The sequence below is a fragment of the Muscardinus avellanarius genome, assembly GCF_963383645.1.
Source record: "Muscardinus avellanarius genome assembly, chromosome: 2".
NCBI classification, from domain to species: domain Eukaryota; kingdom Metazoa; phylum Chordata; class Mammalia; order Rodentia; family Gliridae; genus Muscardinus; species Muscardinus avellanarius.
Genome location: NC_137787.1, coordinates 120,495,209 through 120,511,185, shown reverse-complemented (window position 1 = coordinate 120,511,185; position 15,977 = coordinate 120,495,209). Strand labels below are relative to the sequence as shown.

At 42.8% G+C, this 15,977-nt stretch overlaps 1 protein-coding gene across 3 annotated transcripts in view; it reads left to right on the top strand.

Annotated features, from left to right (window-relative positions):
- Window positions 1-15,977, top strand: part of MICU2 (mitochondrial calcium uptake 2) — a gene marked incomplete at both ends in the record, with an annotated part of 83,266 nt that overhangs the window by 29,927 nt on the left and 37,362 nt on the right. For all 3 annotated transcript variants that reach the window (XM_080690339.1, XM_080690337.1, XM_080690338.1), the window contains 3 exons: window positions 3,778-3,919; window positions 10,457-10,488; window positions 11,073-11,148. In XM_080690339.1, coding sequence (XP_080546465.1) covers window positions 3,778-3,919; window positions 10,457-10,488; window positions 11,073-11,148 — 250 coding nt within the window. The remainder of the gene's footprint in view (window positions 1-3,777; window positions 3,920-10,456; window positions 10,489-11,072; window positions 11,149-15,977) is intronic.

The following is a 15,977-nucleotide window of genomic DNA, read 5'->3' as shown; positions in this document are numbered from 1 at the left end:
TGTCTACTTGCATTTTCTAAGGCCATTCTGTTTTCCCTCCCAGCTCTCATCTTGTCAGTTTCTATAACCCAGTGCTGGCATTTTTCTATAATAGACATTTGGAAGTGCTTTGGATGTCTAGTGAGTCAGACAGTGGTGCTGACTACAGCAGTGCAGTGTGAGGCGTGCCGTGTCAGAATCTTCCAGATCACCGAAATACTCTTCTAAGCAAGAAAGCATTCATTCTTATGAAAGATTTATATTAAAAGCTGCTAAACTTGCTGGTGTGGTACACACCTGTATTCCTAGTATTTGAGAGGCTAAGACAGGAGGATCGCAAGCTCATGGCCAGCCTCTGCAACTTAGCGAGACGCTCTTTCAAAATAAAATATAAAATAGGGCTGGGGCCCAGAAGTAAAACCCCTGGGTTCAATATCTAGTAGGGGGAAAAAAAAAAAAGGAAAAAGAAGGCTGCTGAACTATATTTCACATTTTCCTCAACTTTGGAGAGAACCTTCCCTATGTGATGAGTTTGTCAGTGACTGAAGGCCATCACCATGAATGCACCTGGGGCCATCAGTTTGCCATGATAAAGGTACTGGCTCCTGACCTTGTCCTCCATGACTGTTTTATATTATTTTTCTTTTCTTCCTCATTGTCAGGCTTAGGGCTCTCTTCTGCCATTGATGTATATGACTCTAGCATTTTTTTTTTTTGGTGCAAAATCAGCATTTTATTAAAGACATTTGGAAAGATACATTCAAACCTACATTGTATGCAGTAAAAATTAGTTATTTCATGCTGACAAGGGTTACCTTGAAATATATACTTGTATAATATTTTTAATAAAAATAGTTTTATAGAAGTTTATAATGGAATACATACCAGGAAAAAAACCTTATAAGACGTATCAATCTGTGGTACAAAGAGTTAAGAGAAACACTTTTATGGATGGTTCATAATGAGCACATCAGACATATAAGTATTCAAGCTGGGCGAGGTGGTACACACTTGTAATCACAGCATTTGGAGGCTGAGACAGGAGGATTATGGTTCATAGACACCTTCAACTACTTAGTGAGGCCTTTTGCAACTCAGTGAGACCCTGTTTCAAAATAAAGAATAAAAAAGAGGGCTGGGGGTGTTATTTGGAGGTAGAATGCCCCTGGTTTCCACCCCCAGTACTGCAAGAAAAAAAAATGGGCCTGGGAGCCAGATGTGGTGGCACACGCTTGTAATTCCAGCATTTGGGAGGCTGAGACAAGAGGATCATGGTTTGCGGACAGCCTCAGCTACTTAGGCCCTTTGCAACTCACTGACACCCTATTTCAAAATACAGAATAAAAATTGGATTGGGGGTGTATCTCAGAGGTAAAATGCCCCTAGGTTGCATCCTCGGTGCTGCAAAATAATAATAATAATAATAATAATTATTATTATTATTAAGCTGGGAGCGTCTGTGTTCAATCCCCAATACCAGAAAGAAAAAAGGAAATGTAAGTACTCAACACTTTAAACTCAGTTTGGATTCAAAAATTTAAAAGAACAACTGCTAAGTGCAGTAAGACACACCTGCAATCTCAGCTCAAGAGACTGAGGTGGGAGAATTGCAAATTTGAGGCCAGCCTGGGCAATTTAGGGAGATCTGCCTCAAAATAAAAAGGGCTGAAGGTATAGCTCAGTTGTAGGGCGCCCCTGGGTTCAATCTTCAGTACTGGTCCCCCCCCCAAAAAAAAGACACCATTGCCAAAGTAAGAAGTATGGAATTAAGCTGGATGTGGTGGCACACACTTGTAATCCCAGTTCTTGGGAGACAGAGGCAGGGAGGATCACAGGTTCTTGACCAGCCTCAGTAAATTATTGAAGCTGTCAGCAACTCAGCAAGACCTTGTTTCAAATTTTAAAATAGAAAAGGCTTGGGGGTGTGGCTAAGAGGTAGGATGTCTCTTCCCTAGTACCAAAATAATAATAATAATAATAATAATAATAATAATAATAATAATAATAATCCCAGTACTTGCAGTACTTGGAAGGCCAAGAAAGAGGATTGCAAGTTAAAGGCCAGACCCATTATTGAGATCCTGTTGCAAAATAAAAAATAGTGTTACTTGGCCGGGCGTGGTGGAGCATGCTTGTAATCCCCACGTTTGGGAGGCGGAGACAGGAGGATCACGCAGGTTGGAAGCCCTGGCTTAAGAGACCCTGTTTCCACATTAAAAAGTATAAAATAGGTCTGGGAGTGTAGCCTGTGGGCGTATAGCCCAGAGGTAGAAGGGATTCCAGGAATCCCAGTACCACCAAAAAAAAAAAAAAATGTTGCTCGAGGTAGTATTCCCCTGGGTTCAAGTAAAAAAAAAAGTTCTCTGTCAGGTGTGGTGGTACATGCTTGTAATCCCTGTACTTGGGAGGCTGAGACAGGAGGATCTCAGATTCGAGGACAGCCTCTGCAAGTAGACTCATTCACCTAATGAGACCCTGTTTCCACATAAAAATAAAATAGGGCTGGGGATGTAGCTCGGAGGCAGAATGCCCTTGGGCTCAATTCCCAGTACCAAAAAATTTTTTTTCTCCTAAAAAAGAAAGACAAACTTATTTTACATTTGGAAGCAAACATTTGATGACTGGAATACAACGTAGGTCCTGACCCTGTTTGACAGCCTACAGTAAACACAAGAGTGGGTGGGGCCTGGAGAGAAGGGAGGGTCCCTGCCGAGCCCGAGGCCGATTAGGTCGATTAGGTGACGGAGCGCCATGTGGGGTGAAGATCCCAAGTACACAACCTTGTGTGGGTGGTGTGGGAAGGCCCAGAATGTATGTGTGTGTGTGGGGGGGGGGGCTGGGGATGGAACCCAGGGGCCTTCTACGTCCAGGCTACACTCCCAGACCTATTTTATATTATGTTTGGAAACAGGGTCTCACTAAGTTGCTGAGAGCCTCACTAATGGAGTGTGCATTTATAATACCCTTGGATTTTTTGTCAGATTGGTGTGTAGATGAAGTGTTCGATCATGATATGAAAGAGACCATTACTGTATTTTCATACAGGCTCTGGTATCTGATGTCATAGCTGTTGTAAAAATTAACAAAACATGTCACAATCCCTGATCTTGGCAGTGTTCTGTAGTTCTCCTCTGTCCATCTTTGCCAAGTACCTCCAACACACTCGGAGACGTAACCTGCTGCTCAGATCTCAGGACTAACTGGAGCAGTTGAGCTACTGTTTATTCCGTCATGGCTAACTCCTGCTCACCCTTGGAGACCCAGCTCAGTTATCTTCTGCTCTGTACTACTTACAGAATCATGTGTTTGTTTGGTACTAGAGACTGAACCCGTGAGTGTTTTGTCTGTGAGCTACACCCCAGCTCTATTTTTTTTTATTCATTGTTTTGAAACAGGGCCTCACTGAGTCGTAGAAGGCCTCATTAAGAAGCTGAGACTGGCCGAGAACCTGTGATCCTCCTGTCTTAGCCTCCCAAGTACAAGTGTGCACCGCCATGCCCGGCCTAATTTCCTCTTGAATTTCGTCCAGGCACTTTTCTCTGCCATAGGTTATTCTACCCATCCATCCTAATCATTCTTTCTTTTTGTAATGTAATGTCTCAAGTGTGTTGTACTCACTGCTGTGTCTTCAGTGCCCAAAACAGTACAGAGTAGGCACTTAGTCAATATTTGTTAAACTGATGATGTAAGTGTTTGGGGCTTGCCAAATCTAAACACAAATATTACCCTACGAAGATTATTCTAGAAGTAACTGAGTTTAAAATAATACTGAAAGTCTTAAATTGTAATTTCTTTTAGAAAAACACTGACTATGAAACAGTAGAGAAGCCGTCTCTCCGTAAGCAGAGGTTCATGCAGTTCTCATCTCTGGAGCATGAAGGAGAGTATTACATGACGCCTCGGGACTTCCTCTTCTCCGTGATGTTTGAGCAGATAGAGCGTGAGTAGCTTCTCAGAATTGGCCGCAGCTTTGCTTCATTCCAAATGACAGCAGTCTTTGTGCCGTGCATTTACTAGTGATTTGGACTTGTCATTTCTCATGATACAAGTATAAACCTTTATGTGTATTTATCTTAGAAATAGTTGTTTATGAGTTTTTCCAAAGACGAAAAAGTAAGCACATTGTCAGTGACACTAAATATTAGTGTGTATATGTGTGGTACCGAAGATTGAATCCAAGGTATTCTACTTCTAAATTATATCTACCAATCCGATTTCTTTTCCTTTTTTTTTTTTAACTATACTGGGGATTGAACCAAGGGATATTCTACCTCCAAGCTATACCCCCAGCCTTATTTTTATTCTTTATTTTGAAACAGTGTCTCACTGAGTTGCAGAGGGACTTACAAAGTAGCTGAGGCTGTCCACGAACCTGCGATCTTCCTGTCTCAGCCTCTCAGGTACTGGGATTAAAAGCATGTGCCACCACGCCCCACTTCATTTTTTATTTTGAAAGAGAGTCTCGAACCTGTGATCCTCCTGTCTCAGCCTCCCAAGTATTATGACTACAAACATGTACTACCACACCTGGCTACCACTAAAACTTTTTTAAAGATACAGAATTTTCAGTCACACACAAAAAAAGAAATTGGATGTTTTCCCTAATATGTGAAAGCTAAGGAGAAATGGGTCATAGGAGGACCGCTAGATGAAAAAGGAAATCATATAGAGGAGCAAATAAGACAACCTAACTGAGGGGATGGAGAGGGGAAGAAGGAAACTCTCTAAAGCACATGATGTACTTAAACTTATCGAAGTCTACCACTAAGCCAAGCATGAGAAGGAGGGATGGGGAGGGAATGGGGTGGGGAATGGGTAGGGGCTAACTGGGTGATGTGTGTATGTATGTCTACACAAGTTTTTTTTTACCTCATTACAATGTATGAATACAATGCACCAATAAAATTTTTTAAAAATATAGAATTTTCATGCTAAGAGCAGAAAGAAAATCAAATTATATAAACTTAATTAAAACCAGAAGCCGGGCATGGTGGCGCATGCTTGTAATCCCTGGGCTTGGGAGGTGGAGACAGGAGGATCGCGCTGGTTTGAAACCAGCCTCGCTGACTTAAGAGACTCTGTTTCCAAATAAAAATATAAAATAGGTCTGGGAGTATAACCCGGAGGTAGAATGGTTTCCAGGAACCCCAGTACCACAAAAAAAAAAAAAAAAAAAAAAATGCCAGGTGTGGTGGCGCACGCTTGTAATCCCCGCGCTTGGGAGGCAGAGACAGGAGGATTGTTCAGGTTCTAAGCCAGCCATGCTAGTTTAAGAGACCCTTGTTTCCAAACAAAAATATAAAAATAGGTCTGGGAGTGTAGCCCGGAGGTAGAAGGGTTTCCAGGAACTCCACTACCACAGGGAAAACACACACACACACACACACACACACACACACACACACACACACGACTGAAAATTAGCTTCCACTTCAGCAAACTCATAAAAGATGAGCAAAAAGCCGGGCGTGGTGGCACACGCTTGTAATCCCAGCATTTGGGAGGCTGAGACCGGAGGATCGCGGTTCACGGACAGTCTCAGCTACTAAGTGAGGCTCTCTGCAAGTCAGTGAGACCCGGTTTCAAAATAAAAGAATAAAAAAAAAAAAAATAGAGCAGGGGGTGTAGCTCGGAGGTTGAATGCCCCTGGGTTCCATCCCCAAACCCGCAAAAAAAAAAAAAAGATGAGCAAATTAATTCCAAAATAAGCATTAAGAAAAGAAATAATAAAAATTAGAACAGAAGTCAATTAAATTGAAAAAAAAATAGAGAAAATTAGTAAAATAAAAAACAAGTCGGGCATGGTGGTACCCTCTTATAATCCCAGTACTTGTGAGGCTCAAACAGGAGAATTACAGGTTTAAAGCTAGCCTCAGCAACTTAGTGAGGCTCTCAACAACTTAGCAAGACCTTGTTTCCAAATAAAAAATAAAATAGGAGTGGGGGTATAGCCCTGATGTAGAAGGCCCCTGGATTCCAACCTCAGCTACCAAAAAAAAAAAAAAAAATTATTTGGGAAAAAAAAAGTAAAATTGGCAAACCTATAGCCAGGCAGGGTTTGTGTATGTGGGGAGGGGGAGGGGAACATGTATGATTCGAAGTCTGTAAGAGAAAAGAGTAAATTGTTTTGAAAGTTCGCTTTTTTCTTAGTAAGTACCTTTAAGAAATTTTTCAGATTCCTTTTAGAAAATCTATTTCTTTATTTACAGAAAATACCTTAAAGGGTCCACCTAATTATGAAAATAAACACCCTCTGATAGAGCCAGTGTTGGAGAGAGTTACCTATCAATTAGTTAACTCTTCCTACATAATGCAGAAATAGGATTTTTGGAGCTGTCAGCTGGTATCTTTAGAAAAGAGTTGGATGAGTAGAAGAGAACTTTTAAGAAGGAACAGTCTCGAAGAATTAGTGGACATTTTAAAAACTTTAGGACCAGGCCAAAAAAAAAGTAGGATTAGGTTGAAGTTAGCAGGTTATGTGGCTCTCTGGAGAATCTAGATCTGTACAGCACACTACTTGAACTTGAAAATGCTTACAGCACTCTGCTACCCACCTGGACATTGCTACACACATACGCTGGCCTCTGAGCCCAGTTTGTAAACCCTTATCTGTTGACTCATTTCACTCCAGTGATAATCCTAGTAGGATGCCTGCATGCATGTGTCTCCATGTTTATTGACAAGCTGACTTGAACGCTGATATGGAAAAACCAGAGGCGTGAATCAGCTAAGACACTCTGAAAGAAAAGGGAAAAAAAGAGCTAAGTTATCCTACCAAATAAGCCCTCCTAAAAACCATAGTAGCTGAGTGTGGTAGCATATACCTGTAACCCCAGCACTTGGGAGGCTAAGACAGGAGAACCGCAGGTTCAGGACCAGCCTCAACAACTTAGTGAGACTCTCAGACTTAGGGATAACCTGTTTCAAAACAAAATGGAGACCTAGGCACAGTGGCGCATGCTTGTAATCCCAGCGTTTGGGAGGCTGATACAGGAGGATCGCGGTTTGCAGACAGCCTCAGCTACTTAGTGAGGCCCTTTGCACCTCAGTGAGATCCTGTTTCAAAATAAAGAATTAAAAATAGGCCTGGTGTGTAGCTTGGAGGTAGAATGCCCCTGGGTTTCATTCTCGGTACCGCAAAAAAAAAAGGAAGAGCCAGGCATGGTGGTTCACCTTTATCATCCAAGTACTTGGGAGGCTGAGACAGGAGGATCGCAGGTTTGCAGCTACCCTTAGCTACTTAGTAAGGGCCCTCTGTAATTTAGTGAGACCCTTTTTCAAAATACAGATTTTTAAAAATGGTTCTGGGGATGTAGCCCATTGGTCGAATGTCCCTGGGTTCAATCCTCAGTACCACCAAAAAAAACAAAAACAAAAAAGGAAGCTGGGTGTGGTGGTGCACGCTTGTAAGCCCAGCATTCGGGAGACTGAGACAGGAGGATCACACAGGTTCAAAGCCAGCCTCAGCTACTTACTGAGGCTCTCAGCAACTTAGTGAGACCCTGTTTCCAAATAAAATATAAAATAGGTCTGGGAGTAAAGCCTGGAGGTAGAGCAACCCCTAGGTTCCACCCCTAGTACCACACACACACAAAAAAATAATATAAAATAGGGTTGGTATAACTCAGAGGTAGAATGCTTCTGAGTTCCATCCTCAGTACTGCAAAATAAAAAAAAGGGGGGGGGACCTTAAAAGGGGGTTGGAGGACCCGGATGTGGTGGCCATGTCATAGCCACACCTCCCTGAGAGCAGTCTCATGCTGGAGCCTGGTGGGGTAGGGCAGGGTAGTTGTCACTAATACTCCCTTCTGTACCAAGCAAGTAAACAAGCAGATAATGAGAAGAAGCTATGGGGGTCACAGAAATTAGTACCCAAGTTGATACAATACATTATACAAAATGTCTAGTTTCCAACCAAAAATTATGAGACATGCAAAGAAACAAGGAAGTATAACTCCTCTGGCAAAGGCAGAAACTACCTGTGACTGCAAGCAAATACCAGATGAGCAGAAAAAGCCCTAACAAAGCCCTAACAATAACATAAGTATGTTCAAAGAGCTCAAGTAAGCCATGATTAAAGATTATAACATTTATACTTTTATTATTCATTGGAATGCAATTAAACTATCAAAAGACATTTAACTAAATCAAGAGTTCAGTAATTTTACAGACTACATAATACATCCTTTATCCACATGATGTGCTTCATCATCATTCCTCATCGTGGATAAGAAGGATAATAATCTCGGGTGCATTCATTCCTAACGGATCCTGAGCAGCAAAACAAACACAGGGCCAGCCACTGGCCCGTGGGCTTCGTGTGTATGCGGAAGACAGAACAACCGCAGATTTATTAGCTCTCGTTTCTACTGGCACTTATCTTCTTGGCCCTTTTCCACACTTGGAGTATCAGTTGCTGAGGCTTGTGTAAACCATCTTCCCTGTGAGTTAAAGCCGACAGGACTCCTCCACAAAGCACTCTGAAAACCCTCAAGCCATTCTCTGCTGAGGTGCTTGGCTTGGTTCTTTGTTTTCTTTGCCTCTTTGTTTTCTACTGAATTCCTTTAGCCTTGTAGTTCTTTAGTTCTCCATTCCAATGACCTTCGTTCTTCCTGTTCACATCCCATGCCCTTTTCAAAGATGTCTGATGGGAGAGTAGTCGTCGGCTGAGAGCAAGAGGAGGAAAGTATTGGAGTTTACAGAAATAACCTTCTAAGCCCAGCATGGTGGCGCTTCCCTATAATCCCAGTACTTGGGAGCTGAGACAGGAGAATCAAAGGTTCAAAGCCAGCCTCAGCTACTTAGCAAGTTGCTATTTCAAAATAAAAATGAAAAGACGTAGAGATATAGTTCAAAGGTAGAATGCCCCTGGGTTTTATATCCCTTACCAAAATAAATAATCAACAGGTAAAATTTTTATAATTTAGAAACAGATGGAGAGTAACAAGAGAATAATAAAGGCATGATTTCGTATGTACATGCTTCTCTAGTCTCTGAAAACCCACTGTGCATCTAAACGGTAAGTAAGCCAGCACATTTAATATAGTACTATTCAACCAGGAGAACAGACTGGTGTGAGGAACCAGCTCCTTTTTACATATTCGGAAGTTTGTTTTTTTAACTAGTAATTGAGCTCATGGGTATTCTACCTCCAAGCTATTGCCCCCCCAAGCCTATTTTTTATTCTTTATTTTGAAACAGTCTCACTAAGTTTCCAAGGACCTCACTAAGTAGCTCAGGCTGGCCTTGAACCTTTGAGATCTTCCAATCTCAGCCTCACAAGTACTATAATTACAAGCTTACAAGTGTCGCCAAAACACCCAGCTATTCAAAAGTTTTAAGAGCACAGACTTGTGATAAATTGATTTTTTTAAAAAATAGATCTATAGGCCTTGAGGATTTTCTAAAATGCTTCATGTCTCACTTCCTCACTTCCTCTGTTGAACAGAAAACCAGCACCTGAGGGGACCAGCACCAGTAGTATCACCTGCTCCCACGGCACCAGAACACGGCCCAGAAGTGTCCAGGCCCCCATCGCCCTTGCTCATAGACCTGTCTACTCTTGGGCTTTCGCGTGCATACACATACACACCTAGCATGGAGCCACTAAGGATTTTAATTGTCAAAGTACAGAGTGGCAAATAACTGGTTTGTCCCCTGGCTCATCACCAGCCCACTCCCAACTGTGGAGTGTGCATTTCTCAGTTGGGGAAGAGCAAGTGGAAAACCCACAGGCTCCCCTTGCCTTCTTGTAGACGGATTACACCCCCACCCCAGGCCCAGGGGAATTGAGGAAGAACACACCCCATCTCTCCTTACATACTTTAGACATTGTTCTGTTTATAAACCAACTTACTGTTGCTTTCACTAGAATATTCTTTCCTCTCTGAATAATATAAAAAGGAACTACTAGCCAGGCGTGGTGGCGCACGCTTGTGATCCCAGCATTCGGGAGGCTGAGACAGGAGGATCGCGGTTCACGGACAGCCTCAGCTACTTAGTGAGGCCTCCACAATTTAGTGAGACCCTGTTTCAAAATAAAGAATAAAAAGTAGGGCAGGGGATGTAGCTCCATATCCACTCAGCGCTACATGTTGCAGATTCATTCATCAGAAGTTCAGGCGGTTGTGCAGACCTGCGCTAGAGCTACATGTAGCTGATTCATCTGAAGCTCTGTCAGGCGGTTGTGCAGAGGTCAATTGGCGCTACATGTAGCTAATTCATCAGAAGTTCTGTTAGGCAGTTTGAGCAGACCCCAACATAGGATAAGTGAAATCGAAATAGATCTTGCAAAAAACTTTGTAAGAGTTTGTAATCTTTGTGTGTAGATTTAGAATTCTTTGGCTCATAATTTTGGTTTTAAGGATATTGATGAAATTAAATTTCTTAGTACTTAGTTTTATGAATGGTTTTCTTAATGCAAGATGAGTTTTGTCAAGGAATATGGTTACTAAATAATGCTTCTTCTTTGCTATAGGTAAAACTTTAGTCAAGAAGCTGGCGAAAAAGGTAAGCAAGGAGCTGGACGTGATGGCACACACTTGTAATCTCAGTACTTGGGAGGCTAAGACGGGGAGATTGCAGGTTCATGGCAGCCTCAATTTAGTGAGGCCCCTGAAACTTAGTGAGACCCTGTTTCAAAATAAAGAATAAACAATAAGGCTGGGAGTGTAGCTTGGAGGTAGATTGCCCCTGGTTTCAATTCCCAGTACCAAGACAAACAAAAAAAATGATAAGCAGGGACCAAGAACCAGTTGTTTGCTTATTTGTTTTTGGTAAAATACTGAATTTATAAACTGAGAGTATGGAGCACACCTGTAATCCCAGTACTTGGGAAACTAAAATAAGAGGATTTCAGATTAGAAGTCAGCCTTAGCAATTTAGCAAGTCTCTCAGCAATTTAGCAAGACATTACTTCCAAAAAAAAATTTAAAATCAGTCTGGGGGTATAGCTCAAAGGTAGAAAGCTCCTGGGTTCAATCCCCAGGACCACACACACACACACACACACACACACACACACACACATACACACAAACACACAGTAAATTTGTATAAGCTAAATTGAAAAATTTTAATATGTGTTTTCAAAGGATATCGACGATGTGCTGGCAGGACTCCACAGAGCTGGCTGTGGAGCAACTTTTTTTAGAGACCTCGGCGATAAAGGTAATTTTTATTTGTTGTTAAACCTTTATAGTTATGTTTTATTTAACTGAAATATTATTAGGGAATTAAGGGATGAGATTTGTTCTATGTCCCTAGGTAGGTGTTTTCAAAGCAAAATAAAATTGATCCACTAAGTGAAAGACATCTTTCTCAAATTCTTAGAACAATTAAAAATAATTATTAAAATGTCAATGTTAAGCCGGGCATGGTGGCGCACGCTTGTAATCCCTGTGCTTGGGAGGCTGAGACAGGAGGATCGCGCAGGTTCGAAGCCAGCCTCAGCTACTTAGTGAGGCTCTCAGCAACTTAGTGACACCCTGTTTCTAAATAAAATATAAAATGGATCTGGGAGTATAGCCCGGAAGTAGAAAGCCTCTGGGTTCCACCCCCAGTACCACCAAAAAAAAAAAAAAAATGTCAATGTTAAAGGCAGTAAAGTGCATGTGTATGCCTGTAATCCCAGTACTCAGGAGGTTGAGACAGGAGGATCTAAGCTCCAGGCCAGCCTCAGCAATGTAGCAAGGCCCTCTACAACTTAGTGAGACCTTGTTTCAAACTAAAAAATAAAAAAGCTTGGCAACATAGGCAACATAGCTCAGAGGTAGAATGCCCCTGGATTTAGTCCCCAGTACCAAAAACAAAATAAATCCAGTGTTGATTAATGTGTAGAGAGGAAATGAAGCCGAATGAGAAGTGAGGATGAGTCTGGGTCTCAGGAGAAGACAAGAAGGCCTCAAAGAAGAGAGCACAGCCAGGAAAAGGCCCTGGGTCCCACAGTGGGGAGGATGCTAAGGAGGGGCTCTCAGGTGGACGGCCCTCCTACTACTTGAGGAGGAGGAGAAAGAGTAGCCAGGACTGTGAACTGCCTGGACACTGAGCATGAGATAGTGCGTGACCCCTCAGCAAGTCCAGGTCAGGGAGGGCCAGGACCTGAGTGCACTGAAGGAGAGCGCTGGGCCTGTGCAGAGGGACCAGAGGCCTGAGGGAACGCTGGCTTTTGTTTTCTTTGTTTGTTTTAATATACTTATATTGGTGCATTGTAGTCTCACATAATAATATAGTTCAGATTGATAGTGACATACATGCACACGGTACTTGGTGAGCTTTCCCCTGGCTCCCTCTCCATTCCCCCTCCCGATACAGGGCACTGAGATTGCTGTTGATATTCTCACATACGTACATTAAGCCCATAGTAGTAATTCCTTCATTGATCCTCACTTCCCCCTCCCCTTCCCCTAGACTCCCTCCCTAGCTCCCCTGAAGTTTCTCTTCCATTTTCTGGAGTCCCTCCAGTATCCCAGTCACTCCCTAGCTTCTGTATATGAGAGAAAACATATGAGCCTTCACTTTGTGTGACTGGCTCATCATGTTCATAGCAGCACGATTTACAGCAGCCAAATTATAGTACCAACCCAGGTGTCCATCCATACATAGATGAGTAGATTACAAAATTATGGGAGATACACTCAATGGAATTCTCTTCAGCAGGAAAGAAGAACAAAATTATGTCATTTGTAGGAAAATTGTTTGGTTTTAATGGAGAGACTTGAGCATGCTCCCTATTAAATGGTAGAGGTGGAAAGTAATCAAGGAAGGAAATAGGAGTCAGGCAAAATCCTGGAAAATAAGATGAGGGCATGGGGGTTGAATCTTTTTGGAGCATGAGAGAGAGGCCCAGCACGCTGTGGGTGGGTAGCATTTTCACTGTACCAGGAGCCTTCGAACCTGTGCTGTTCTCCTGTCTCAGCCTCCCAAGCGCAGGAATTACCAGCGTGCGCCACCACCCCTGGCATGAACCCAGGGCAATTATACCTCCTAGCTACACCCCCAGCCCTATTTTTTATTCTTTACTTTGAAACAGGGTCTCACTGACTTGTGAAGGGTCTCAAAAAGTAACTGAGGCTGTCCGTGAACCGTGATCCTCCTGTCTCAGTCTCCCGAATGCTGGGATTACAAGCATGCGCCACCATGCCCGGCTTTGTTTTTACACTTTCTTAACTCTGTGTCTGTTCAAGCTTTTTATTTAACTCAGCATTTCAAAGAAAGATGTTGGGGTTTTCCTTTCCGAAATTCCCTTCTTGCATAAAGGACATTTGCTCTATTTTGTGAGAGAGTGTGTGTGTGTGTGTGTGTGTGTGTTTGATTTTTTTCTAGTATGAACGATTGAACCTAGGGGTATTCTACCTCTGAGCTACACTCCAGTCCTATTTTTTATTCTTTATTTTAAAACGCTCTCACTAGGTCACAGAGGGCCTTACAAAGTAGCTAAAGCTGGCCATGAACCTGTGATCCTCTGTCTCAGCCTCCCAAGTACTGGGATTACAAGCGTGTGCCACCATGCCCAACTTTGCTCTCTTTAAAGAAGAAATGAGTCTCCTTTGGTGCAGAGCCCAATACAGCCCAGCAGTTTGGCCACTTTTTCACATCACCATATTTCTTTGAAAATGAGAAAAATGCTGTCCTCCACTTTCTCAAGGTGGCCAAGAAATGAGATATTTATCCTTCAGCTAACATTAGAGCACTTCTCTACAAGGTACAGGATAAGACAGAACACACCTAATATATTCTCCCTTTGTGTAAACACTGAGTCCTTTTTAAAAAATTTAGCTGAAGACTTACCTTAAGCTATTTAGTATTTAAAAAGTACACCTGCCCCAGCTGGGCGTGGTGGCGCACGCTTGTAATCCCAGCATTCGGGAGGCTGAGACAGGAGGATCGCGGTTCACAGGCAGCCTCAGCTACATAGTGAGGCCCTCTGCAACTCAGTGAGACCTGGTTTCAAAATAAAGAATAAAAAATAGGGCAGGGGCTGTAGCTCGGAGGTCGAATGCCCCTGGGTTCCATCCCCAGACCTGCAAAAAAAAAAAAAAAAAAAAAAAAAGAAATACACCTGCCCCAATAAAGCCGAGAAAAAGATGGTAATTTTAGGAAATGCAAGTCATTAAAAACATTTAAAATGTGTAACTGAAGTTGCTTGTAGCTTCAATATGAAGCTATTTTGACATGAAACCCTTTCCTGCATAACTGTGAACCACCTGGCCTCGGCCTGCTTTTCCTGACTGGCACCATCAGGCCATTCTTCCCAGAACGGGAAGTGCACTCCCACCACCCCCGCCTCTTCAGGCCTTTGTCCTCATGCCTAGACTGCATAGCAGCTTTATTCCCGATGCTGCTTCCATGTAAACAGTATTCCAGACAGTAGCTTTCAGCTTCTGCTTTACGTAGCTTTCCTACTCATACCACACATGCTTAGTTAGAATTTTTACTCAGTAAGCCGGGTGCAGTCAGGCACCCCGGTAGTCTTAGCCACTCAGGAGGCTAAGTCAGGTGGATCACTTGAGCCCAGGGATTTGAGAATGCTGGACAACACAGCAAGACCTTGTCTCAAAAAAAAAAAAAAATTGGTTTTCTCATCACTTAAAAACTCCTTTTAGAATTATTTACTGCACAACACCTGTGGCCATCTAAACTGAAAATGAACTTTTTTTTTTTTTTTTTTTTTTGTGGTACTGAGAATGAAACCCAGTGGCATTCTACCTCTGGGCTACACCCTCAGCCCTATTTTTTTTATTTATTATTTATTTATTTATTTATTTATTTGGTGGTACTGGGGTTCCTGGAAACTCTTCCACCTCCGGTCTACACTCCCAGACACCCTTTTTTTTTAATTTGGAAACAGGGTCTCTTAAGCCAGCGAGGCTGGCTATGAACCTGTGCGATCTTCCTGTCTCTGCCTCCCAAGCGCGGGGATTATAAGCGTGTGCCACCACACCCAGCTTATTCTTTATTTTGAAACAGGGTCTCACTGAGTTGCAGAGGGCCTCACTAAGTAGCTGAGGCTGTCCACGAACCGTGATCCTCCCATCTCAGCCTCCCAGATGCTAGGATTACAAGTATGTGCCACCATGCCTAGCCTTGAACCTATATTTTTCTAAACTCCCAGACCTCTTACCATCAGCATCTCTCTCTTTCTCTCTCTCCCTCCCTTCTTCCCTCCCTTGCACTTGCGCGCGTACGTGCTTTCTCTCTCTCTCTCTCTCTCTCTCTCTCTCTCTCTCTCTCTCTCTCTCTCTCTCGCTTTCTCTCTCTATCTCTCTTTTTCCAGTACTGGGGATAGAACCCAGGGGCATTCTACCCCTGAGCCACACCCCCAGCCCTATTTTTATTCTTTATTTTGAAACAGGGTCTCACTGAGTTGCAAAGGGCCTCACTGATAATTTGAGGTTATCTGTGAACCGCGATCCTCCTGTCTCAGCCTCCCAAATGCTGAGAGTACAAGTGTGTGCCACTGCACCTGGCTTCCATCAACATTTCTTAATGGCATTTGGCATTTCCTATAAACATTTGTGTCTTGCCTTCTAGTGGAAGTATAAAACACTGTCTGTGAAGAACTCTTGCTGGAAATCAAACCTGGATCTCAGCACACCTAGATCTAAGTCTCATCTGAAGATAGAAGTTGAAGTATCCCAGCAGGCAGAGAAAAAGGGCTGATTCCTTTCTCTTTTGCTTGTTAGACAGAATTCATACATTTCCAAATATACTGGCTTAGCCGGGCGTGGTGGCGCACGCTTGTAATCCCCGTGCTTGGGAGGCGGAGACAGGAAGATCGTGCAGGTTCGAAGCCAGCCGCACACACTGGCTTAGGAGACCCTGTTTCTAAATAAAAAATATAAAATAGGTGTGGGAGTGTAGCCCGGAGGTAAAAGGGCTTCCAGGAACCCCAGTACCACACACACACACACACACACACACACACACACACACAAAAAAAAAAAAAAAAAAAAAAAAAAAAAAAAACACAAATATACTGGCTTACCACCTCCTTTTCA